Source organism: Lepidochelys kempii, chromosome 23, assembly GCF_965140265.1.
Source record: "Lepidochelys kempii isolate rLepKem1 chromosome 23, rLepKem1.hap2, whole genome shotgun sequence".
NCBI classification, from domain to species: Eukaryota; Metazoa; Chordata; order Testudines; family Cheloniidae; genus Lepidochelys; species Lepidochelys kempii.
In genome coordinates, this window is record NC_133278.1 from 15,669,122 (window position 1) to 15,692,662 (window position 23,541).

Here is a 23,541-nt window from a genome sequence, read left to right on the forward strand (position 1 = left end):
GGCCCCCCCGGCACCGCCCGACCCCCCGAGCCAGGCAGTGGCTCGTCCCTGCCATCTGTCCCCCCCAGGGTCCGGGTCCCCTCGCGGGGCGGCTGGCGCTCTCTGACCCTGCCCTAGTGAGGAGGGGTGAGTGGGGCTGGACACACAGGCGGGGGGAGGGGTGTGCATGGGGACAGACAGGCGGACGGAGGGGTGTGCGTGGGGATGGATGGATGGAGGGGTGTGTGTATGGACAGACACGTGAGCAGAGAGCTGTGCATGGTGATGGACAGACGGGCAGAGAGGTGTGCATGTGGACAGACAGGCGGAGGGGCATGTGTGGATAGACAGACAGGCGGACGGAGGGGTGTATAGGGATGGACGGTCAGGCGGAGGGGTGTACGTGGGGACAGACAGGCGGACAGAGGGGTGGGTGTGGACGGACAGTCAGGCGGACGGAGGGGTGTATGGGGACAGACGGACAGACAGGAGCAGGGGTGGGCGTGGGCACAGACATGCAGGCGGAGGGGGCTATTTGTGTGGGGACGGACAGGCGGACGGAGGGGCAGAGGTCAGTGGGCAGGGGGGGCCGAATGCTGCAGGCTGCTGGTGACCCTGCTTAGCCAGCTTGGGGCTCGGGTGGGCTGGGGGGCAGGGAAAGGGGGGCTCGGGGGAGGGCAGAGAGCCTGGGCGTCATTAGTTACCAGCCCCCCGCCCCTGCCCCTACACCCCCCTCATCCCACTGCCCTGCCCCCAGCCCCTCCCACGTCCCCCAGCCCCTGCCCCACAACCCCCTCCCCTGCCCCATCCCCTCCCCACTCGTCCCAGTGCCCTGCCCCCATCCCCTCCCTCATCCCCTCCCCACTCATCACAGTGCCCTGCCCCCAGCCCCTCCCACGTCCCCCGCCCCTGCCCCCAGCCCCTCCCCACTCATCCCACTGCCCTGCCCCCAGCCCCTCCCTCATCCCCCGCCCCTCCCCCCCTCATCCCACTGCCCTGCCCCCAGCCCCTCCCTCATCCCCCGCCCCTCCCCCCACAACCCCCTCCCCTGCCCCATCCCCTCCCCACTCATCCCAGTGCCCTGCCCCCAGCCCCTCCCACGTCCCCCGCCCCTGCCCCAGCCCCTCCCACGTCCCCCAGCCCCTGCCCCACAACCCCCTCCCCTGCCCCATCCCCTCCCCACTCATCCCACTGCCCTGCCCCCAGCCCCTCCCTCATCCCCCCCGCCCCTCCCCTGCCCCCAGCCCCTCCCTCATCCCCTCCCCACTCATCACAGTGCCCTGCCCCCAGCCCCCCTACGTCCCCCGCCCCTGCCCCCAGCCCCTCCCCACTCATCCCACTGCCCTGCCCCCAGCCCCTCCCTCATCCCCCGCCCCTCCCCCCCTCATCCCACTGCCCTGCCCCCAGCCCCTCCCTCCCTCCGGGTTCTCCCTCCCCCGCCCCCTCCTTGGCTCCGCCCCCCGCCTCGCTCCCCCCCCCAGCCGCCGCCGCCGCCGCCGCCGCCATGGCCGGCGCGGCCTCCCCCTCCCCGCGGCCCCCCCTGCGCCGGCCCCGGGCGGGGGGGTGGGGGGCGGAGGAGCAGGAGCCCCCCCCGCTCCCCGCTTGGCAGCTCTCCCAGCATGCCCCGGGGCAGCCCCACTCCCAGCATGCTGCAGGGCAACACCAAGGGCCAAACTCCCAGCAGGCCATGGGGCAACCCCACTCCCAGCATGCCCTGGGGCACGGGCCGGAGCTGCTCTCCCAGCATGCCGCGGGGCAGCCCCACTCCCAGCATGCTGCAGGCGAACACCAAGGGCCAACCTCCCAGCAGGCCATGGGGCAACCCCACTCCCAGCATGCCCTGGGGTACAGGCCGGAGCCGCTCTCCCAGCATGCCGCGGGGCATGGCCCGGAGTCGCTCTCCCAGCATGCCCTGGGGCACGGCGAGGAGCCGCTCTCCCAGCCTGCCGCGGGGCAGCCCCACTCCCAGCATGCCCTGGGGTACAGGCTGGAGCCGCTCTCCCAGCATCCCGTGGGGCACGGCGAGGAGCCGCTCTCCCAGCATGCCACGGGGCAGCCCCACTCCCAGCATGCCCTGGGGTACGGGCTGGAGCCGCTCTCCCAGCATCCTGCGGGGCACGGCGAGGAGCCGCTCTCCCAGCATGCCGCGGGGCACGGCGAGGAGCCGCTCTCCCAGCCTGCCGCGGGGGCGCGCCGGGTGCTGTTTGCCGATGCCCTGGGCTTGCCTTTGACCCGCCTGCGGCGCTACCAGCCCTGGCCGCCCCCCTCGCCCGAGTCGCCCCCCGAGGTGCTGCCCCCCACCGGCCAGCCACCCCCTGCCCCCTACCTGCTGCCCGCCTTCGTGCTGCCCCCGCCGGGGCAGGGCGAGCCGGAGCGGCTGGCGCGGCTGCACCGGGCCATGGTGGAGCTGGAGGAGGTCCTGGCCCCGGGGCCAGACGAGCCCTGGCTGCTGCGGGGCACCGTGCGGGTGCTGAACGTGGCCTACCGCAAAGCCGTCCACGTGCGAGCCAGCCGGGACCGCTGGTGCACCTACCGCGACCACCCCGCCCGCTACGTTCCGGGGGGCTCACCCGACGGGGGGCTGAGCGACCGCTTCGCCTTCAGCCTGCCCTTCGGCCCCGGCCAGGAGGGGGAGGAGGAGGGGGACGAAGCCCGGCTGGATTTCGTGATCCGGTACCAGACCGACGAGGGCGTCTACTGGGCCAATAACCAGGGGAAGAACTACAGCGTGGTGATGAAGGGCCTGCCCCCGCCCCGGGTGCCCCCCAGCACTGCCGGCCCGGGGCGGCAGCTGAAGAGTTGCATGAGGCCGGAGAGGATGAGGTAAAATCCCACCGTCCTCCCGGGACCACTTGTGAGAACCGCCAAATCCCCCCAATCCGTGTGACTCTGAGCCCCCCAGATCCCCTGATCTGTGACACTGAACCCCCCAATTCCCCCAATCCCCATGACTCTGAGCCCCCCAAATCCCCCTATCTGTGAATGAGCCCCCAATCCCCCCAATCTGTGACACTAAATCCCCCAATCGCCCGATCTGTGACTCTGAGCCCCCCAATTCCTCCCAATCCCCGTGACTCTGAGCCCCCACATCCCCCGTTCTGTGACTCTGAGCCCCCCAATCCCCGTGACACTGAGCCCCTCAATCCCCCCAATCCCCATGATTCTGAGCCCCCCAATACCCCAAATCTGTGACTCTGAGCCCCCACAGCCCCCCTGATCCCCATGACTCTGATTCCCCCTGTCATGGAGTGTGGGGGAGTCCAGGCCCTGCACCCCTCTTCCTGGGATCCACTGAGACTCTCCGCCAGCCAGTAAAACAGAAGGTTTATTGGACAACAGGAACACAGTCCACAACAGAGCTTGTGGGTACACCCAGGACCCCTCAATCACGTCCTTCTGGGGGAGCAGGGAGCTTAGACCCCAGCCCTGGGGTTCCCTGTGTTCCTCCACCCAGCCCCAAACTGAAACTAAACCCCCCCAGCAGGTCCCCTCCTGCAGCCTCCGTCCACATTCCTGGGCAGAGGTGTTACCTCCCCCTCCCCCTCCTGGCTCAGGTGACAGGCTCTCAGGTCTCCCCTCCCCAGGGCACATTCCCAGGTCAACACTCCCCCCTCCCTGCTGAGTCACATCGTCACACCCCCAAATCCCCCCAATTCCTGTGACTCTGAGCCCCCAAATCCCCCGATCCCCATGACTCTGAGCCCCCCAATCCCTGTGACATTGAGCCCCTGAATCCCCCTGATCCCCGTGACTCTGAGCCCCCACATCCCCCCGATCCCATGACTCTGAGCCCCCCAAACCCTGGTCTGTGACTCTGAATCCCCAATTCCCCCAATCCCCATGACTGAGCCCCCCAAATCCCCGCTATCCCATGACTCTGAGCCCCCCAATTCCTCCCGATCCCCGTGACTCTGAGCCTCCACACACCCCCGATTCCTGTGACTCTGAGCCCCCCAAATCCCTCTGATCCCCGTGACTCTGAGCCCCCAAGGCCCCCAATCTGTGACTCTGAGCCCCCAAATCCCCCGATCCCTGAGATTCTGAGCCCCTCAATCCCCCCGATCCCCGTGACTCTGAGCCCCCCAAATCCCCCAATCCTCATGACTCTGAGCCCCCCCGAATCCCCCTTATCTGTGACTCTGAGCCCCCCAAATCCCTCTGATCCCCATGATTGAGCCCCCAATACCCCCAATCTGTGACTCTGAGCCTCCACACCCCCCCGATTCCTGTGACTCTGAGCCCCTCAAATCCCTCCGATCCCCATGACTCTGAGCCCCCAATGCCCCCAATCTGTGACTCTGAGCCCCCAAATCCCCCTGATCTGTAAGTCTGAGCCCCCCAAATCCCTCCGATCCCCATGACTCTGAGCCCCCGAATCCCTCCGATCTGTGACTCTGAGCCCCCAAATCCTCCCGATCCCTGTGACTCTGAGCCCCCCAAAGCCCCCAATCTGTGACTCTGGGCCCCCGAAATCCCCCCCGATCCACGTGACTCTGAGCCCCTCAATCCCCCTGATCTGTGACTGTGAGCCCCCGAATCCCTCCGATCCCTGTGACTCTGAGCCCCCGAATCCCTCCAATCCCTGTGACTCTGAGCCCCCCAAATCCTCCCGATCCCTGTGACTCTGAGCCCCCCAAAGCCCCCAATCGTGACTCTGAGCCCCTGAAATTCTCCTGATCCCCATGACTCTGAGCCCCCCACATTCCCCCGATGTATGACTCTGAGCCCCCCAATCCCTGTGACTCTGAACCCCTCAATCCCCCTGATCTGTGACTCTGAGCCCTCAAATCCCCCCGATTCCTGTGACTCTGAGCCCCCCAAGGCCCCCAATCTGTGACTCTGAGCCCCCGAAATCCCCCTCATCGCCATGACTCTGAGCCCCCCACATTCCCATGATCTATGACTCTGAGCCCCCCAGTACCCCTGATCTCTGACTCTGAGCCCCCCAAATCCCTCCGATCCCCATGACTCTGAGCCCCTGAATCCCTCCGATCTGTGACTCTGAGCCCCCAAATCCTCCTGATCCCTGTGACTCTGAACCCCCCAAAACTCCCAATCTGTGACTCTGAGCCCCCCCAATCCCCATGCCTCTGAGCCCCCCAAATCCCTCCAGTTTATCAGGGGGTGCAGAGCCTATGGAAGAGCAGCCCAGAGACTGCTCTGAATTACAAGGGGCAGGTTATATGGGGAGGGACCCTGCCTTTGCCCCGCCCTCCTTCTGAGATAGTCCCTGCCCCACAGGGCACAGAGTGTCGGGGGGAGACGCTGGAGGTCTCGGGGTGGGTTTAAACTGCGGACAGAGGATCAGCAAGTGAGAGGGGAAAGGGTTCATTTGGGCAGGGTGGGGTAGCATTGGGGGGCTGTGAAAGATCAGCACTTGTGCAAAGTGAGTGTGCATTGCTCCCAGATCAGCTGCAAGCATTAGCACTAGTGCAGAGCAAGTGTGCAAGGCTCCCAAGTCGGAACTCACCCTGCTCCCGTGGTGCCAAGTGTGTGTGCAATGCTCCCAAACCAGAATTCACCCTCTTCCCTTGTGCTATCACTTGGACGAGTGAAAAGTGGATGTGAAACACTCCCACATCACAGTTTGCCCTGCTTCCTCGTGCAAATGTTAGCAGTAGTGCAAAGTGGGTGTTCAATGCTCCCAAATCAGAATTCGCCCTGCTCCTTTGTGCAGTCGTTTGCACACGTGCAAGGTGCATGTGTAATGCTCTCAGTCCAGAACTCACACTGCTCCCTTGTGCTATTATTTGTACTACTGAAAAGTGAGTGTGAAGCGCTCCCAAATCACAATGCCCTCCTCTCTCCTGCACAGGATAGCACTAGTGCAAAGCCAGTGTGCAATGCCCCCAAAGCAGGTGCATGTGTTAGCAGTCATGCAAAGTGACTGTGAAACATTCCCAGGTCAGCATTCACCCCGCTGCACTGTGTGTCTCAGTACTAGTGCAAGGCAAGTGTGCAAGGCTCCCCAACCAGAATTCACCATGGGCTCTCGATGAAGGGCTTTCACGCCTGCCTTGCACTAGTGTACGCTCTGAGGCGAGCGAGCCCATGCGGGCTGTCGGTGCAGATCTGCCGGTGGTTCTAGGAGGGGACAGGCCGGCGGGGGGATTGAACTCCAACGCCCGAGGCAGAGCGAGGAGAAAGGCAGTTCAGGTTAAAGCCCCCGCCCCTCGTGGTCTGAAATTTCACCATCGCGTTTCCAGCTGCCAGCGGGCGAGTTCTGCGTAGTGAAAAACAAGCTGCAGGGGAAATGGGGCAGCGCCGTCATCTATTATTTCTAAAGAAACCGAGACCGAGGGCTGCGGAGAGAAGGTGAAATCACTTCGCCGGGGTGTTTTCTCTGAAACTCGGGCAGCAAAAGTGGTTTCCAAAAGGGGCAGGAAACAGAGTTAATAACGAGCCGAGTGGGGAGTGAAAAGTCTTTTGCGGTCGGCTGAGTTTGTCAGAGATCTCATTTAAAGTGGGTAGATAGGTGGATAAAAGGGCCCAATATGGGTATTTCTGCACCAGAATCTCAGGCGGGGTCTGGGCAGCGTCCGGCGCGACGGGGCCCCGGTCTCGGTCGGGGTCTGGTGGCTCCCGGCGCGACGGGGCCCCGGTCTCGGTCGGGGTCTGGTGGCTCCCGGCGCGACGGGGCCCCGGTCTCGGTCGGGGTCTGGTGGCTCCCGGCGCGACGGGGCCCCGGTCTCGGTCGGGGTCTGGTGGCTCCCGGCGCGACGGGGCTCCGGTCTCGGTCGGGGTCTGGTGGCTCCCGGCGCGACGGGGCCCCGGTCTCGGTCGGGGTCTGGTGGCTCCCGGCGCGACGGGGCCCCGGTCTCGGTCGGGGTCTGGTGGCTCCCGGCGCGACGGGGCCCCGGTCTCGGTCGGGGTCTGGTGGCTCCCGGCGCGACGGGGCCCCGGTCTCGGTCGGGGTCTGGTGGCTCCCGGCGCGACGGGGCCCCGGTCTCGGTCGGGGTCTGGTGGCTCCCGGCGCGACGGGGCCCCGGTCTCGGTCGGGGTCTGGTGGCTCCCGGCGCGACGGGGCCCCGGTCTCGTCGGGGTCTGGGTATAAATACATCTCATGTATTTTATTGGCTTCTCCTACACCCTGGGGTCCAGCTCCCGGCTCATTATCCCAATGAGTGCCAGGTGTCAGGGTGTCGCCGTGGTAGGCTGCATCCACGCAAACAACGCGGAGGCCGGTGGCACCTTAAAGACGAACCGATTTATTTGGGCTCAAGCTTGCGTGGGTGAAACCCCCTTCTCCAGACGCCTGGCGTGGAAATTACACGCTGCTGACACAGGACGAGACGGGAGTTACCTCACCCTAACCCTAACGAATGCTAATTACAAGGCCGTGAGACGGGAAGGGCGGGTGGGTGGCTGGGAGCGAGTGAGCTCTAGGTTCTCACGGGGACGAAGACCACGCCAAAGGCCTTGCTCTGCCTCAGTTTCCCCATCTCTAGGGCGGGGGCGGGGCAATGAAGATGCTGAGCGGCAGGAGGTACGAGGCAGGAGTTTGTATGCTGGGAGTGGGGGCAGGTTAACCCTCGCCATGTCTCCGGCGTGGGTGTGGGGCAGCCGGGCATCCAGTGATGAGAGTGGGGGGGCTGGGAGCCAGGACTCCTGGGTTCCTTCTGTGTCTGGGTTTGTGACCGAAATGTTTCTCCTCCGCTAAGACGTGAGCATCAAAGGAAGTTTCTGTTTCCACGGGCCCCACCCCCTGCGACTGACTGTCTACAGCCCCGCACAGGCAGACACAGGCGGCCCGTTCGGCTTCCCCCCCCCCGCCTGCCCTCCTTGCTCCTACCCTCTGGGGCGGAGTCTGGCAGAGTCGCCCTCGGGGACCCCTCTGCATTCAGGGGTGACTCTGGATTGACCCCGGGGGGCTGAGATCAGAATCCAGCTCTGCCCCCAGTACAGCCGGGGGTGACTCCAGATTGATCCCGGGGGGCTGAGATCAGAATCCAGCTCTGCCCCCAGTACAGCCGGGGGTGACTCTGGATTGATCCCGGGGGGCTGAGATCAGAATCCAGCTCTGCCCCCAGTACAGCCGGGGGTGACTCTGGATTGACCCTGGGGGGCTGAGATCAGAATCCAGCTCTGCCCCCAGTACAGCCGGGGGTGACTCCAGATTGACCCCGGGGGGCTGAGATCAGAATCCAGCTCTGCCCCCTCTGCAATCAGGGGTGACTCCGGATTGACCCCGGGGGGCTGAGATCAGAATCCAGCTCTGCCCCCTCTGCAATCAGGGGTGACTCCGGATTGACCCCGGGGGGCTGAGATCAGAATCCAGCTCTGCCCCCAGTACAGCCGGCGGTGACTCTGGATTGACCCCGGGGGGCTGAGATCAGAATCCAGCTCTGCCCCCAGTACAGCCAGGGGTGACTCCGGATTGACCCCGGGGGGCTGAGATTGGAATCCAGCTCTGCCCCCACTGCAATCAGGGGTGACTCTGGATTGATCCCGGGGGGCTGAGATCAGAATCCAGCTCTGCCCCCTCTGCAATCAGGGGTGACTCTGGATTGACCCCGGGGGGCTGCAATCAGAATCCAGCTCTGCCCCCAGTACAGCCGGGGGTGACTCCGGATTGACCCTGGGGGGCTGCAATCAGAATCCAGCTCTGCCCCCAGTACAGCCGGGGGTGACTCTGGATTGACCCCGGGGGGCTGAGATCGGAATCCAGCTCTGCCCCCACTGCAATCAGGGGTGACTCTGGATTGATCCCGGGGGGCTGAGATTGGAATCCAGCTCTGCCCCCACTGCAATCAGGGGTGACTCTGGATTGATCCCGGGGGGCTGAGATCAGAATCCAGCTCTTCCCCCTCTGCAATCAGGGGTGACTCTGGATTGATCCTGGGGGGCTGAGATCGGAATCCAGCTCTGCCCCCACTGCAATCAGGGGTGACTCTGGATTGATCCCGGGGGGCTGAGATCAGAATCCAGCTCTTCCCCCTCTGCAATCAGGGGTGACTCTGGATTGATCCTGGGGGGCTGAGATCGGAATCCAGCTCTGCCCCCAGTACAGCCGGGGGTGACTCCGGATTGACCCCGGGGGGCTGAGATCAGAATCCAGCTCTGCCCCCTCTGCAATCCGGGGTGACTCTGGATTGGCCAGACCCGGTGCCGGGCCGGATTCTCTCTGAGCTCTGCGGCTTGGCATTGTTGCTGTCCCGCCCCCTGGCAGCCCCAGATCTCAGGGCCTGGGCTCCCAGACGCTGACTCGCAGGAAAGGGGAAAACCCAAAATAGCTGCGGGGTTTTACTCGTGTGGAGGTGCCGAGCCGGATCAGGGTCCCGTCACACCGGGCGCTGCACAGACCCCCTGACCCAGACACACAGAGAGACCATCCCTAAACACACAAAGGGAAACTGAGGCACCCAGCGATTAGAGCTCAGCTGGGCACGTGTGGTCGAGCTGGAATGGAACCTGGGAACCCTGGCTAATACCTTGCCCACTCAGGCTGGCGCCCGGATGCCTGGGTTCTCTCCCTGGCTCTGGTAGGGGAGCGGGGAGGGGGCTGGGAACCAGGAAGGTGCCACCCCCCACCCGGCGCCAGGCAGTGACTGGATCCTTCTCCCCGCACAGGCCGTGCGAGGAAGAGCCAAGCGATGAAGATACACCAAACCCTGTCGACGCGGAAGGTATGTGGTGCGTGCTTCCTCCCAGCAGTGCCCCCAGCTGGGGTCTTCCCCAGCACCGCGAGCTTCCCCCCAGCAGTGTCCCCATCCGGGGTCTCCCCCAGCGCCATGAGCTTCCCCCCAGCAGTGCCCCCAGCCGGGGTCAACCCCAGCGCTGCGAGCTTCCCCCCAGCTCACCCCCCAGTGCTGCGAGCTTCCCCCCAGCAGTGCCCCCAGTCAGGGTCACCCCTAGCGCTGCGAGCTTCCCCCCAGCAGTGCTCCCAGCCGGCGTCACCCCCAGTGCTGCAAGCTTCCCCCCAGCAGTGCCCCCAACCAGGGTCACCCCAGCGCTACAAGCTTCCCCCCTAGCAGCGCCCCCAACCAGGGTCACCCCTAGCGCTGCGAGCTTCCCCCCAGCAGTGCCCCCAGCCGGCGTCACCCCCAGTGCTGCGAGCTTCCCTCCAGCAGTGCCGGGCTGGTTGAGTGGAGCACTAGTGTGGGTGACCCCGTCTCTCTCTGTCTCCAGAAGGGAGCCCTGAAAGGGAGACGCGAAGAGAATCGCCCTCAGCTCCCGCACCGCAGCCCACGGGACAGGTATGAACTGCCGGCAACAGCGTTGGTGTGGGGAGAGAGGCCCCTGCCCGGCCCCCTGCTGAGCCCCCCTCCCCACGGCACCCCAGTGCCTGGCCCTGCCTGCCAGGGGAGAGTGTCCCCTGCCCAGCCCCTCACCTGCCCCCCAGCGCCCGGCCCTGCCTGCCAGACTGGGGCTGCGCAGACCCACAGCAAGGGTCAGCCCTACCCCAGAGATCTCCCAATCTCACTGACAAAGGCCGGCTCAGGCCCTGCGTCTCACAGGTGGGGAAACTGAGGCACGGCTGTGCCAAAATTGTGCCCCCCCTGGCACTTGTGGGGGATCCTGTCTCTCCAGCCCCCATCCTTCCCATACCCTGCTGCAGGTCCCGGCGCTGCCGGTTGCCTCCACGTCCCTGGAGACGGAGCCACCCGCGAGGGAGCCCCCGCAGCCACCCGTGGCCGGCACTCTGGGGCCGGGGGCCTCATTCTTGGAGGCTGGCCTGGCAGAACAGGCTGGGCTCTGGCAGGCGGAGGAGGAGGCCGTGGACTCGGAGCTGGAGCAGCTATATCTCTGCCATCTCAGCCGGCTGCGGGCAGAGGAGCTGGGGGGCGCCGGGGGGCGGCCGGGGGGCATGGAAGTGGCTGGCTCCCCCCCGGCCTGGCTGCCTGCCCTGCACCTGAGCGTGCTGAGCGACAGGGACCTAGTGGTCGGCTGCGCCGGGCCGGAGCGGGCGCTGAACAGCTCCCTGGCCCAGGAGATCACCCGGCGTTACGCCAGCCCGGAGGGCGAGGGCCTGGAGAGGGGCACGGCCGCCCGGCTCACCCCGCCCGCCGGCCCGGGGCGAGACAGCCCCCCAGCGCTGCTGGAGGGTGGGAGCCAGGGAGCCGGCCCGGGCGGGGCCTTGCGGCTGCTGGCGCCAGCCGCCATGGTGGTGCCGGCATGGACAGCGGCCCCGGTGGGGCGAGGCCAGGGGGGCTACGCAGGGCCACGGAGCCTGTGGTCGGGGGAGCCCAGGGAGGGGGCGCCCGGCTGCCCCCCGCGGCTGGGGCAGGCCCTGACCCGTTCCCTCCTCGTCCTGGGACTCGTGGTCGTCCTGCCCGTGGTCCTCGGTGGCTGCCTGCCGGCCGCGGTCATCACCCTGTATGTGGTTCTCACATGGCGCCAGGCGAGCTAGGATCCAGGCGTCCTGGCTCCCAGCCCCCCCGCTCTAGCCCCCTCGCCCCCAGAGCCGGGGAGAGAACCCAGGCGTCCTGGCTCCCAGCCCCCCCGCTCTAGCCCCCTCGCCCCCAGAGCCGGGGAGAGAACCCAGGCGTCCTGGCTCCCAGCCCCCCAGCTCTAGCCCCCTTGTCCCCACAGCTGGGGAGGCGTCCTGGCTCCCAGCTCCTCCGCCCTACCCCACACTCATTGTGTCCCACACTGGCACTGGGGGCCACATATCTCTGAAGACCTTACATCGGCTCATTGCCCCGCTTTGCTTCTCCAGCGCACGACCCCCCCATGGCACCGTATTTATTTTGTACTGTGGGGTGTGGGGGGGTTCAGTGGGTCCCCCCCATTTGGTGCAAAGTGGGTCATTTGCAGCATGACGCTTCCGCTGAGTGCGACCGAGAGTTTCGGTCCAGCCGCCGGGGGGGCTGGCGATCGTCCGGCTGATTCACCGCGCTTGCGTCAGCCCCCAGTGGTGAGGTCCCACGGCACGCCGGAGCCGCCCAGCCACCTGCTCCACCGCCGCGTGGCCCTCTTCTGCAAGTCGAAGGAGCTGCCGCTGTGGGAGCGGGGGGGCGTGCCTCAGTTTCCCCACATGGGAGCTCTGCCCATGTTTCGGAAGCCGTGGGGGACACTTGGAGTGATGGAGGATGGCCTGAGTCGGAGCCGATGCTGGGTGGAGGTGAGAGCGGAATCGGACCCAGATCCTGCTGCAGTTGGGAGTGACTCCAGATTGACTCCAGATTAAGTGGGATCAGAATCCTGCCTTGACCCCATTGTAGTCAGGGGTGACTCCAGATTGACTCTGAATTAACTGAGATGGGAAGTCGGAAAACCTGCCTTGGAGCGAGAGAGGCAAGACTCTGGATCCGCATCGAGACGGCTCGGGGGGCCGTGAGCCCCGGGGGGGGCAGATATCTGATAACGGGCTCGTCAGGCCGCTGGCACCGGGTCCCGGCTGGGAGTCAGGCGCCGATTGTGGCCCGGGAAGGGGTTCGCCGTGGGGACAGTGGGCCCGGGGCTGGGCCGGTGGCTCCCCGACCAGGCGGGTTCAGGAGCCGGACGCGCGGGGTCTCGAAGGGGGCGAAACGCCGGCGTCCGCGCAGCTGACGGAAACGCGAAATAAACACGGTCCCGGCCACAGCCCTGGTGTCGGTTTCTGGGGGGCTCATGGCGCCAGCAGGGGGAGGATGGGGGTCCGGCCGTGGGGTGGAAGGTGATGGGCCTGGAGGCAGGATCGGTTGGGCCTGGAGCCCAATTCCAGATGGGCCCCTGCCCCATTCCCGCCCCCCGAGCCAGCCTGGGATTGGGCGGTTTACACGGTGCCGCAGCCCCCAGGACCCCCCCCCCCCCCACACCAGATCTGGTCAGTTGCTTTGCAGTTTCAGTGTCCCTTCATGTCTGTGGGGCAGCTGGGTAGAGAACCCAGGAGTCCTGCCCCCCCAACCTATGGAGAGAACCCAGGCGTCCTGGCTCCCAGCCCACCCCCCACTGCTCTAACCACTAGACCCCCCTCCCGGAGCCAGGGAGAGAACCCAGGCGTCCTGGCTCCCAGCCCCTCCCTCCCCCTTGGCTTCCCCTGGTCCTGATGGTGCGTTGCTGCCCGAGTCCCCCTCCCCCGCTCCGCCATTGTCCCCCGGCCCCTCCTCGGCCCGGCTCCGCCCCCCACGTCCCTCTGCCCCCCAGACCCCCCCCCGCCGCAGCTTCCGGTGGATGCTAAGAAGATGGTCGGATCCCGGCCGCCTCCCGGCTCCTTTGTGGGGACCGGAGCCTGAGCCGCCGCCCGATGCCTCCAGGCTCATCTCGGGGGGAGAGTCCGGACCCCCTCCTTCCCGGCCGGGATCCGGCGTGACTCCGGAGCCGCCGCACCTTGCATTAACCCCCCGCATTCGGGTCGAACCGGGGTCCTGGGGATGGAGCGAGCCGGCGTCGGGGCGCCGCGCGGGCCAGGAGGGCGCCCCGGGACCGGCCCCGACCTGGATTTAACCCCCTGGATCTAATCGGGGGGGGGCGAATCCGGATTCCCACGGAGCGAGCCGATCCGGGTTGCCATTGGATCGATCTGCTGGAGGAGGTGTCTGTGTTGAAGAGGGCAGATCGGAGTCACACCGGATTGATCGGGGAGGGGATCCCCGGAGGAGGGACCCGGCCCCTTGGTTTCACCGAGGCCCCGATCCGGGTAGCTTGGGGGTCCCCGGGACGCCGCCGCGGGGAGCCTTCGGCGCCGGGCTCTGGAGGCGGCGGAAGCGGGGGGGGGGCAGCGCCCCCGGACCCCCAAGGCAGCCCCCCGAGCCCCCTCCGGCCGGCATGGGGGGAGGCCCGGCGAAGGGACGCCCTGCTCCCCGCAGGGCCTGAAGGCGCCGGGGGCAGGGGACTCGCCCCCCACCGAGCGGGGAAGGATTTGGGGGTCTCGCCTCACGCCGGGGAGCCAGCGGAACAGAGGTGAGCTGGGGCCGGTCCTGGGGGGGCGGGCTGGGTCCCTGCCTCGGCCCCCCTCCTTCCCCAGCCCTCCACCGGTGTACACCCCTCCGGCCCCCCGTATACATTCCTCCAGCCCCCCCATGCACCCCCCATCCCCATCCCCCCACTGGTGTACACCCCTTCGCCCCCCCGTATACACCCCCCGTCCCCAGCCCCCCACCGGCACACACCCCTCCGGCCCCCCCGTATACACCCCCCGTCCCCAGCCCCCCACCGGTGTACACCCCTCCGGCCCCCCCGTATACACCCCCCGTCCCCAGCCCCCCACCGGTGTACACCCCTCCGGCCCCCCCGTATACACCCCCCGTCCCCAGCCCCCCACCGGTGTACACCCCTCCGGCCCCCCCGTATACACCCCCCGTCCCCAGTCCCCCACCGGTGTACACCCCTCCGGCCCCCCCGTATACACCCCCCGTCCCCAGCCCCCCACCGGCACACACTCCTCCGGCCCCCCCGTATACACCCCCCGTCCCCAGCCCCCCACCGGTGTACACCCCTCTAGCCCCCCGTATACACCCCCCCGTCCCCAGCCCCCCACCGGTAAACACCCCTCTAGCCCCCCCATATACACCCCCCCGTCCCCAGCCCCCCACTGGTAAACACCCCTCTAGCCCCCCCATATACACCCCCCCGTCCCCAGCCCCCCACCGGTAAACACCCCTCTAGCCCCCCACATATACACCCCCCCCGTCCCCAGCCCCCCACCGGTAAACACCCCTCTAGCCCCCCCATATACATCCCCCATCCCCAGCCCCCCACCGGTAAACACCCCTCTGGCCCCCCCGTATACACCCCCCATCCCCAGCCCCCCACCGGCACACACTCCTCCGGCCCCCCCGTATACACCCCTCTAGCCCCCCCCGTATACACCCCCCATCCCCAGCCCCCCACTGGTGTATACCCCTCTGCCCCCCCATATACACCCCCCGTCCCCAGCCCCTCACTGGTATACACCCCTCCGGCCCCCCCATATGCACCCCCCATCCCCAGCCCCCCACTGGTGTATACCCCTCTGCCCCCCCATATACATTCCTCCATCCCCAGTGCCCCACCTGTATACATCTCTCCAGCCCCCCCCTTATGGACCCTCCATCCCCAGCCCCCCACCGGTATACACCCCTCCGGCCCCCCCATATACACCCCCTCGTCCCCAGCCCCCCACCAGTATACACCACCCCGGCCCCCCCATATACACCCCCCCGGCCCCAGCCCCCCACCGGTATACACCACCCCGGCCCCCCCATATACACCCCCCCGACCCCAGCCCCCCACTGGTATACACCCCTCCGGCCCGCCACTCATCCCATCATCTCTCCACCCCATATACAACCCCTCCATCTGCCCCTCCCCAGCCCTCCGTACACCCCTCTGCCCACCCCGCCTCCCCCCAAGCCGTCCACCCCGTCCCTTTTTCCTCCCATGCACCCCCCATCTCCCCCCACACACCTTACTGTACCCCAGACACCCCTCAGCTGCTCCAGCCTCCAACAGTCGTTTATCCACCCACCCCTCTCAAAACGGCCCCCTGCACCCCCCCTTGGCCCCCTGCACCCCCCTCTGGCCTCCGCCCACTGGAGGGGCCTGTGGGGCTGGAGAGATGAAGGGTGTGTGTCCATCCAGCCCCTGTGCACCCCTTTAACTAGTCACCCCTCCCCATCCGCACGTACCCCTCTATTGTCCCATCCCCCTCACTCCACCCACCCGTCCCCCGCCACCCCCTCCAGCCCCCCCACCATCCCTACACCCCCCAGCCCCCCCGCCACCCTCTCCATCTGCCAGTCCCTCCAGCCCCCCCATCATCCCTGCACCCCTCCCCACCCACCAGCCGCAGAGACCCCACAACACGGCCTAGGAGTGGCTGGGGGGGCTGTCATTCAGGGCCTGGGGGGGGTGAGTGTGTGTTCTCTGGGTGTGTATTTTGTGTATAGATATATTGTAGATGTGTAATGTGTGTGTTACACGTGTGTGACGACAGTGTCTGTATTGTGAGCGTGCAGTGTGTGTGTGGGGGGGGTTACGGGTGTGTGTAGCCTGGGTGGATTGTGTGTGGGTGTGGGCGTCTCTCTCCCCTTGGCGTGTGGCCAGGCTCTGGGGGGGCCTTGTGCCAACTTACCCCCCCCATTACAAGCCCCCAGCCTGCCAGACTCGCCCCCAGCTGGGGCATGACTGCAGAGCGGGGGGGGGGATTTTGGCCAGGCCCCCACCCAGAGGCCCTGAGTTGATGCTGGAGGGCCTCAGGGCAACTCCACTGGCTTCATTCTCTTCTCTCTTCCGCTGGGGCAATCAGGAGTGACTCCAGTTTAAGAGCAGAATTGGGTCCCGGCTCAGTTCCACAGCCCACCTGCTTCCCTGGCGGCTGGAGGGGGGGAATGAGTGTGACAGAGCCCAGATGTGTCCCTGTGTGTGTGTGTGTGTCCCTGCTGGAGGGTGGAGCCCCGTGCTCTGTGTGTGTGTGTTCGTGAGTGCACGTGCGCGTGCGAAGGACCCTTTCCAGCTGCCTGGGGTGAGCAAAAGCAGCCGGAAAGCTTCAGCCCCCCGATGCGCTGGGGCAGCCGAGTGTGAGCGGGAGCGAGGGTGAGCGGACGTCAAGGCGCGAGGGCGTGAAGGGAGAAGGGGCCCGGCGGGGTGGGGGGCACGTGTGTGAGGCTGAGTCTGCCGGGGGGGGAGCATGTCAGCGCGAGCGTGACTCGGAGCGTGGGCACGTGCGTGTGTGTCTGTGCCCGGGCGGCTGTGAGGATGAGCGTGTATCAGTGTGAGTGTGCGTGCGTGGTGAGAGTGGGCACGGGCTGTGGGTCAGTGCGGAGCGTCTCAGCGTCAGGGCGGCCGGGAGGACGAGCGTGCGGGAGCGTGTCAGCGTCGGGGCGGCCGGGAGGACGAGCGTGCAGAAGCGTGTCAGCGTCGGGGCGGCCGGGAGGATGAGCGTGCGGGAGCGTGTCAGCGTCGGGGCGGCCGGGAGGACGAGCGTGCAGGAGCGTGTCAGCGTCGGGGCGGCCGGGAGGACGAGCATGCGGGAGCGTGTCAGCGTCGGGGTGGCCGGGAGGACGAGCATGCGGGAGCGTGTCAGCGTCAGGGGGCCGGGAGGACGAGCGTGCGGAAGCATGTCAGCGTCAGGGGGCCGGGAGGACGAGCGTGCGGGAGCGTGTCAGCGTCGGGGGGGGGCCGGGAGGACGAGCGTGCGGGAGCGTGTCAGTGTCGGGGGGAGCCGGGAGGACGAGCGTGCGGGAGCGTGTCAGAGTCGGGGCGGCCGGGAGGACGAGCGTGCGGGAGCGTGTCAGAGTCGGGGCGGCCGGGAGGACGAGCGTGCGGGAGCGTGTCAGAGTCGGGGCGGCCGGGAGGACGAGCGTGCGGGAGCGTGTCAGCGTCGGGGGGGCCGGGAGGACGAGCGTGCGGGAGCGTGTCAGCATCGGGGCGGCCGGGAGGAAGAGCGTGCGGGAGCGTGTCAGCATCGGGGCGGCCGGGAGGACGAGCGTGCGGGAGCGTGTCAGCGTCGGGGCGGCCGGGAGGACGAGCGTGCGGGAGCGTGTCAGCGTCGGGGCGGCCGGGAGGACGAGCGTGCGGGAGCGTGTCAGCGTCGGGGCGGCCGGGAGGACGAGCGTGCGGGAGCGTGTCAGCGTCGGGGCGGCCGGGAGGACGAGCGTGCGGGAGCGTGTCAGCGTCGGGGCGGCCGGGAGGACGAGCGTGCGGGAGCGTGTCAGCGTCGGGGCGGCCGGGAGGACGAGCGTGCTGGAGCGTGTCAGCGTCAGGGGGCCGGGAGGACGAGCGTGCGGGAGCGTGTCAGCGTCAGGGGGCCGGGAGGACGAGCGTGCGGGAGCGTGTCAGCGTCAGGGGGCCGGGAGGACGAGCGTGCGGGAGCGTGTCAGCGTCGGGGGGGGCCGGGAGGACGAGCGTGCGGGAGCGTGTCAGCGTCGGGGGGGCCGGGAGGACGAGCGTGCGGGAGCGTGTCAGAGTCGGGGCGGCCGGGAGGATGAGCGTGCGGGAGCGTGTCAGCGTCGGGCGGGCCGGGAGGACGAGCGTGCGGGAGCGTGTCAGAGTCAGGGCGGCCGGGAGGACGAGCGTGCGGGAGCGTGTCAGCGTCGGGGGGGCCGGGAGGACGAGCGTGCGGGAGCGTGTCAGCATCAGGGGGCCGGGAGGACGAGCGTGCGGGAGCGTGTCAGCATCAGGGGGCCGGGAGGACGAGCGTGCGGGAGCGTGTCAGCGTCAGGGGGCTGGGAGGACGAGCGTGCGGGAGCGTGTCAGCGTCGGGGGGGCCGGGAGGATGAGCGTGCGGGAGCGTGTCAGAGTCAGGGCGGCCGGGAGGACGAGCGTGCGGGAGCGTGTCAGCGTCGGGGGGGACCGGGAGGATGAGCGTGCGGGAGCGTGTCAGAGTCGGGGCGGCCGGGAGGATGAGTGTGCGGGAGCCTGTCAGCGTCAGGGGGCCGGGAGGACGAGCGTGCGGGAGCGTGTCAGCGTAAGGGGGCCGGGAGGACGAGCGTGCGGGAGCGTGTCAGCGTCAGGGGGCCGGGAGGACGAGCGTGCAGGAGCGTGTCAGAGTCAGGGCGGCCGGGAGGACGAGCGTGCGGGAGCGTGTCAGCGTCGGGGGGTCCGGGAGGACGAGCGTGCGGAGCGTGTCAGCGTCGGGGGGGCCGGGAGGATGAGTGTGCGCGAGCGTGTCAGCCTCAGGGGGCCAGGAGGACGAGTGTGCGGGAGTGTGTCAGCGTCGGGGGGGCCGGGAGGACGAGTGTGAGGGAGCTTGTCAGCGTCGGGGGGGCCGGGAGGATGACGGTGCCCTTCTCTCTCGGGGGCGCCGGCTGGGGGGCCTGGCTGGTTCGGGGCGGGCAACGGGAGACGGGACCCCCAGACGAGGCGGGCGATGGGATCGGGGGCCCGCGCTCAGCAGCCCCGCCCCCAACCGGGTCGGGCCTGGGGGCACCAGGCCCTGCCCCACTGCCCCGCAGCCTGGGCTTGGGCCCCGCACGCCGGGCGGGGGGTCCCTCCCCCCCACGCCGGGCCAGGCCCCGCCCCGACAATCCCTTCTCCCCCTGCAGAGGCCCCGGGGCCATGGGCCGCCCCCGCTAGCCCCTCTGGCCGGAGATGGCCAACGCCAGCGAGGCGGACGAGCCGGGCCTGCCGGGCCCCCCGGCGGCCTCCACCTACGCCAAGCTGCTGCTCCTGGGGCTGATCATCTGCGTGAGCCTGGCGGGCAACCTGGCCCTAGCCCTGCTGGTGCTGAAGGAGCGGGGGCTGCACCGGGCCCCCTACTACTTCCTGCTGGACCTGTGCCTGGCGGACGCCGTGCGGGCGGCCATCTGCTTCCCCTTCGTGCTGGTCTCCATCCGCCACGGCTCGGCCTGGACCCACAGCCCGCTGAGCTGCAAGGTGGTGGCCTTCCTGGCCGTCCTCTTCTGCTTCCACGCCGCCTTCCTCCTCTTCTGCATCAGCGTCACCCGGTACATGGCCGTGGCCCACCACCGCTTCTACGCCAAGCGCCTGACCCCGTGGACGTGCGTGGCCGTCATCTGCATGGTCTGGACCCTCTCGGTGGCCATGGCCTTCCCGCCCGTCGTCGACGTGGGCACCTACAAGTTCATCCGGGAGGAGGACCAGTGCATCTTCGAGCACCGCTACGTCAAGGCCAACGACACGCTGGGCTTCATGCTCATGCTGGCCGTGCTGGTGGGGGCCACCCAGGCCGTCTACGGCAAGCTGCTCTGCTTCCAGTACCGCCACCGCCGGATGAAGCCGGTGCAGATGGTGCCGGCCGTCAGCCAGAACTGGACGTTCCACGGGCCGGGGGCCACCGGCCAGGCGGCCGCCAACTGGGTGGCCGGCTTCGGCCGGGGCCCCATGCCGCCCACGCTGCTGGGCGTCCGGCAGAGTGGCCACGCCGCCAACCGCAGCCTGCTGGGCATGGAGGAGTTCAAGGCGGAGAAGCGGCTGGGGAAGATGTTCTACGTCATCACCGTCCTCTTCCTGCTCCTCTGGTCGCCCTACCTCGTGGCCTGCTACTGGCGGGTCTTCGTCAAGGCCTGCAGCATCCCCCACCGCTACCTGGCCACCGCCGTCTGGCTGAGCTTCGCCCAGGCCGCCGTCAACCCCATCGTCTGCTTCCTGCTCAACAAGGAGCTCACGAAGGGGCTGGCGGCCCACGTGCCCTGCCGCAGGACAGAGCCCCCCCTGCCCCGGGAGCCGTACTGCGTCATGTGAGGGGGGGCGCCCCACGGGTCAGGGCCGCGGGAGAGGGTTGGAGGGGCTGGCTGCGGCGGGCCGAGGGTGGGAGGCTGGACATCCAGCGGCAAGCCGGAGTCACCCCCTGCCCGCAATGGGATCAGGCCAGATTCAGATCTCCATTAATCTGGAGTCAGTCCGGAGTCACCCCCTGCCCGCAATGGGATCAGGCCAGATTCTGATCTCCGTTCATCTGGAGTCAGTCCGGAGTCACCCCCTGCCCGCAATGGGATCACCCCAGATTCAGATCTCTGTTAATCCAGAATCAATCCGGAGTCAACCCCTGACTGCAATGGGATCAGGCCAGATTCTGATCTCAGTGAATCTGGAGTCAATCCGAAATCACCCCTGGACTGCAGTGAGGTCAGGGCTGGATTCTGATCTTAGCTCCCCTGGGGTCAATCCAGAGTCACCCTGACTTCGGCCGTCTTACTCCAGCTGCAGTGGGTTAATCTGGATTCACACCCAGGTACCCAAAATGGGGAATTTGCTGTGTCTAGTTTAGTCCCCATCGAGGAGATGAGAAGAGATGGGGTGGGAGTGGGGCAGGTCTGGGGGGGAAGGGAGCTGGAGGGTGAACCAGGGGAAGGGGGGGTGGAGAAGGGAGGGGTGGGGAGATCGGGGGAGGGGGTCCAGCCCAGCAACGCCCACGCCCACCCCCTGCCTCTGCGGGTGATTTAGCAACCTCTCAGTCAGTAACCAGGGACACGCCCCCCATGCAGTCTCCATGGCAACAGCCAATGGGAGCCCGACAGACCATGTCACCCTGGAACAATGCAACCAGGAAGCTGGGGGGGGGGGCGGGGGGACGACCCATCCTGGCCCTGGAATCCCTGGGGGCTCCGGGGGGAGGGAAACGGGGCTGCTGTGATGGCAGGTGTTCTGGAGAGATGGCCAAGGGCTGCAGGGACCAGCAGGATCACAGGAGCAGTGCCAGGGCAACAGGCGGAGTCACAGGCAGCGATTGTTAGGGGGACAGGCGGAGTCACAGGCGGCGATTGTAACAGGCAGGGAAGTTAGGGCAACAGGCGGAGACACAGGCAGCGATGTTAGGGTGACAGGCGGAGTCACAGGCAGGGATGTTAGGGTAATAGGCGGAGTCACAGGCAGCGATTGTTAGGGCGACAGGCGGAGGAACAGGCAGCAATTGTTAGGGGGACAGGTGCAGTAACAGGCAGGGATTGTTAGAGGGACAGGCAGAGTCACAGGCAGCGATGTTAGGGCGACAGGCAGAGTCACAGGCAGCGATGTTAGGGCGACAGGCGGAGTCACAAGCAGCGATTGTTAGGGGGACAGGCGGAGTCACAGGCAGCGATGTTAGGGTGACAGGCGGAGTCACAGGAAGCGATTGTTAAGGCGACAGGCAGAGGAACAGGCAGGGATTGTTAGGGGGACAGGCAGAGTCACAGGCAGCGATGTTAGGGTGACAGGCGGAGTCACAAGCAGCGATTGTTAAGGCGACAGGCAGAGGAACAGGCAGTGATTGTTAGGGGGACAGGCGGAGTCACAGGCAGCGATTGTTAGGGCGACAGGCGGAGTCACAGGCAGCGATTGTTAGGGCGACAGGCGGAGTCACAGGCAGCGATTGTTAGGGCGACAGGCGCAGTAACAGGCAGGGATTGTTAGGGCGACAGGCGCAGTAACAGGCAGGGATTGTTAGGGGGACAGGCAGAGTCACAGGCAGCGATGTTAGGGTGACAGGCGGAGTCACAGGCAGCGATTGTTAGGGCGACAGGCGGAGTCACAAGCAGCGACTGTTAGGGGGACAGGCGGAGTCACAGGCAGCAATTGTTGGGGGACAGGCGGAGTCACAGGCAGCGATGTTAGGGGGACAGGCGGAGTCACAAGCAGCGATTGTTAGGGGGACAGGCGGAGTCACAGGCAGCGATTGTTAGGGGGACAGGCGGAGTCACAGGCAGCGATGTTAGGGGGACAGGCGGAGTCACAAGCAGCGATTGTTAAGGCGACAGGCAGAGGAACAGGCAGTGATTGTTAGGTGGACAGGCGGAGGAACAGGCAGCGATTGTTACGTGGACAGGCGGAGGAACAGGCAGCGATTGTTACGTGGACAGGCGGAGGAACAGGCAGCGATTGTTAGGGGGACAGGCGGAGTCACAGGCAGCGATTGTTAGGGGGACAGGCGGAGTCAAAGGCAGCGATGTTAGGGTGACAGGCGGAGTCACAAGCAGCGATTGTTAAGGCGACAGGCAGAGGAACAGGCAGTGATTGTTAGGGGGACAGGCGGAGGAACAGGCAGCGATTGTTAGGGGGACAGGCAGAGTCACAGGCAGCCATGTTAGGGCGACAGGCGGAGTCACAAGCAGCGATTGTTAAGGCGACAGGCGGAGTCACAGGCAGCGATGTTAGGGCGACAGGCGGAGGAACAGGCAGCGATGTTAGGGCGACAGGCGGAGGAACAGGCAGCGATTGTTAGGGGGACAGGCAGAGTCACAGGCAGCGATTGTTAGGGGGACAGGTGGAGTCACAAGCAGCGATTGTTAAGGCGACAGGCGGAGTCACGGGCAGCGATGTTAGGGCGACAGGCGAAGGAACAGGCAGCGATTGTTAGGGCGACAGGCGGAGGAACAGGCAGCGATTGTTAGGGCGACAGGCGGAGGAACAGGCAGCGATTGTTAGGGCGACAGGCGGAGGAACTGGTGGAGAAACACACACAATGCTAGAGTACCCTGCACCGACGCTCGGGTACGGGGCACACTATCAGGCAGTGGTGCTGGCAGAACAGGCGGAGGGCCGCACAGCGATGGTCGGGTGCCCTGCGGGAACACAGCTGCATGCGAGAGGAACAGGTCCCCTCCCAGCCCCTTTGCTGCTCCCCAGAGCTGTTTGCATTCCCGCACGGACAGACTCCGGAGGGCAAAGGGATTTGGAGTGGGATGTTACGGGGCCGAGCCCTGACCCCGGGCTCCTGGCCAGACTCACCCTGCTGGCAGCGGGGAAGTAACTCCAGATTGATACCCACAGAAATGGGATCAGAATCCGTCTCTGGGACTGCTGGGGCTGGGGAAGGGAGGGCCTAGCACCGGGAGCCAGGACTCCTGGGTTCCATTCCCGGCTCTGGATGGGAAGTGGGGTCTAATGGGTTAGAGCGGGGGGAGGGGGGGAGGCTGGGAACCAGGACTCCTGGGTTCTCCCCCAGCTCTGGATGGGAAGTGGGGTCTGGTGGGTTAGATCCAGTGGGGCTGAGAGCCAGGACTCCTGAAATAGGTGGGTGAAGGGCGGAGGGGGGGCCTTCGCTCTCTGTTTCCAGCCGGGCCTGGGCCCCGCAACGGATCTGCCCGGGCTCAGAACTCTTCTCTTGCTCTTTTGGTTCGGGGTTTTTTGGGGGTGGGGGATTTTTTTCGCAGAAAAAAAATCTAAGAAAAAGACACAGAAAAAAAATCAATGTTTTTGTACAAAAATACCTCCCCCCCGATAATTTCGGGGCTCGGGGGGCTGGGGAGGGCACAATACAGCGACAGGACGGCTGGACAGAGA

General features: G+C 66.8%; 1 protein-coding gene across 1 annotated transcript; it reads left to right on the forward strand.

Annotated features, from left to right (window-relative positions):
• The first annotated feature begins 1,487 nt into the window (after window positions 1-1,487).
• On the forward strand, window positions 1,488-20,587 carry PPP1R3F (protein phosphatase 1 regulatory subunit 3F). The gene is made up of 9 exons (XM_073321320.1): window positions 1,488-2,802; window positions 9,550-9,605; window positions 10,108-10,175; window positions 10,538-11,320; window positions 11,828-12,043; window positions 16,617-16,907; window positions 16,954-17,580; window positions 17,627-18,490; window positions 18,898-20,587. Exons 1-9 carry the CDS (start codon window positions 1,667-1,669, stop codon window positions 20,023-20,025), a joined length of 5,169 nt encoding a protein of 1,722 aa, XP_073177421.1. The 5' UTR covers window positions 1,488-1,666; the 3' UTR covers window positions 20,026-20,587.
• Window positions 20,588-23,541: the final 2,954 nt, after the last annotated feature.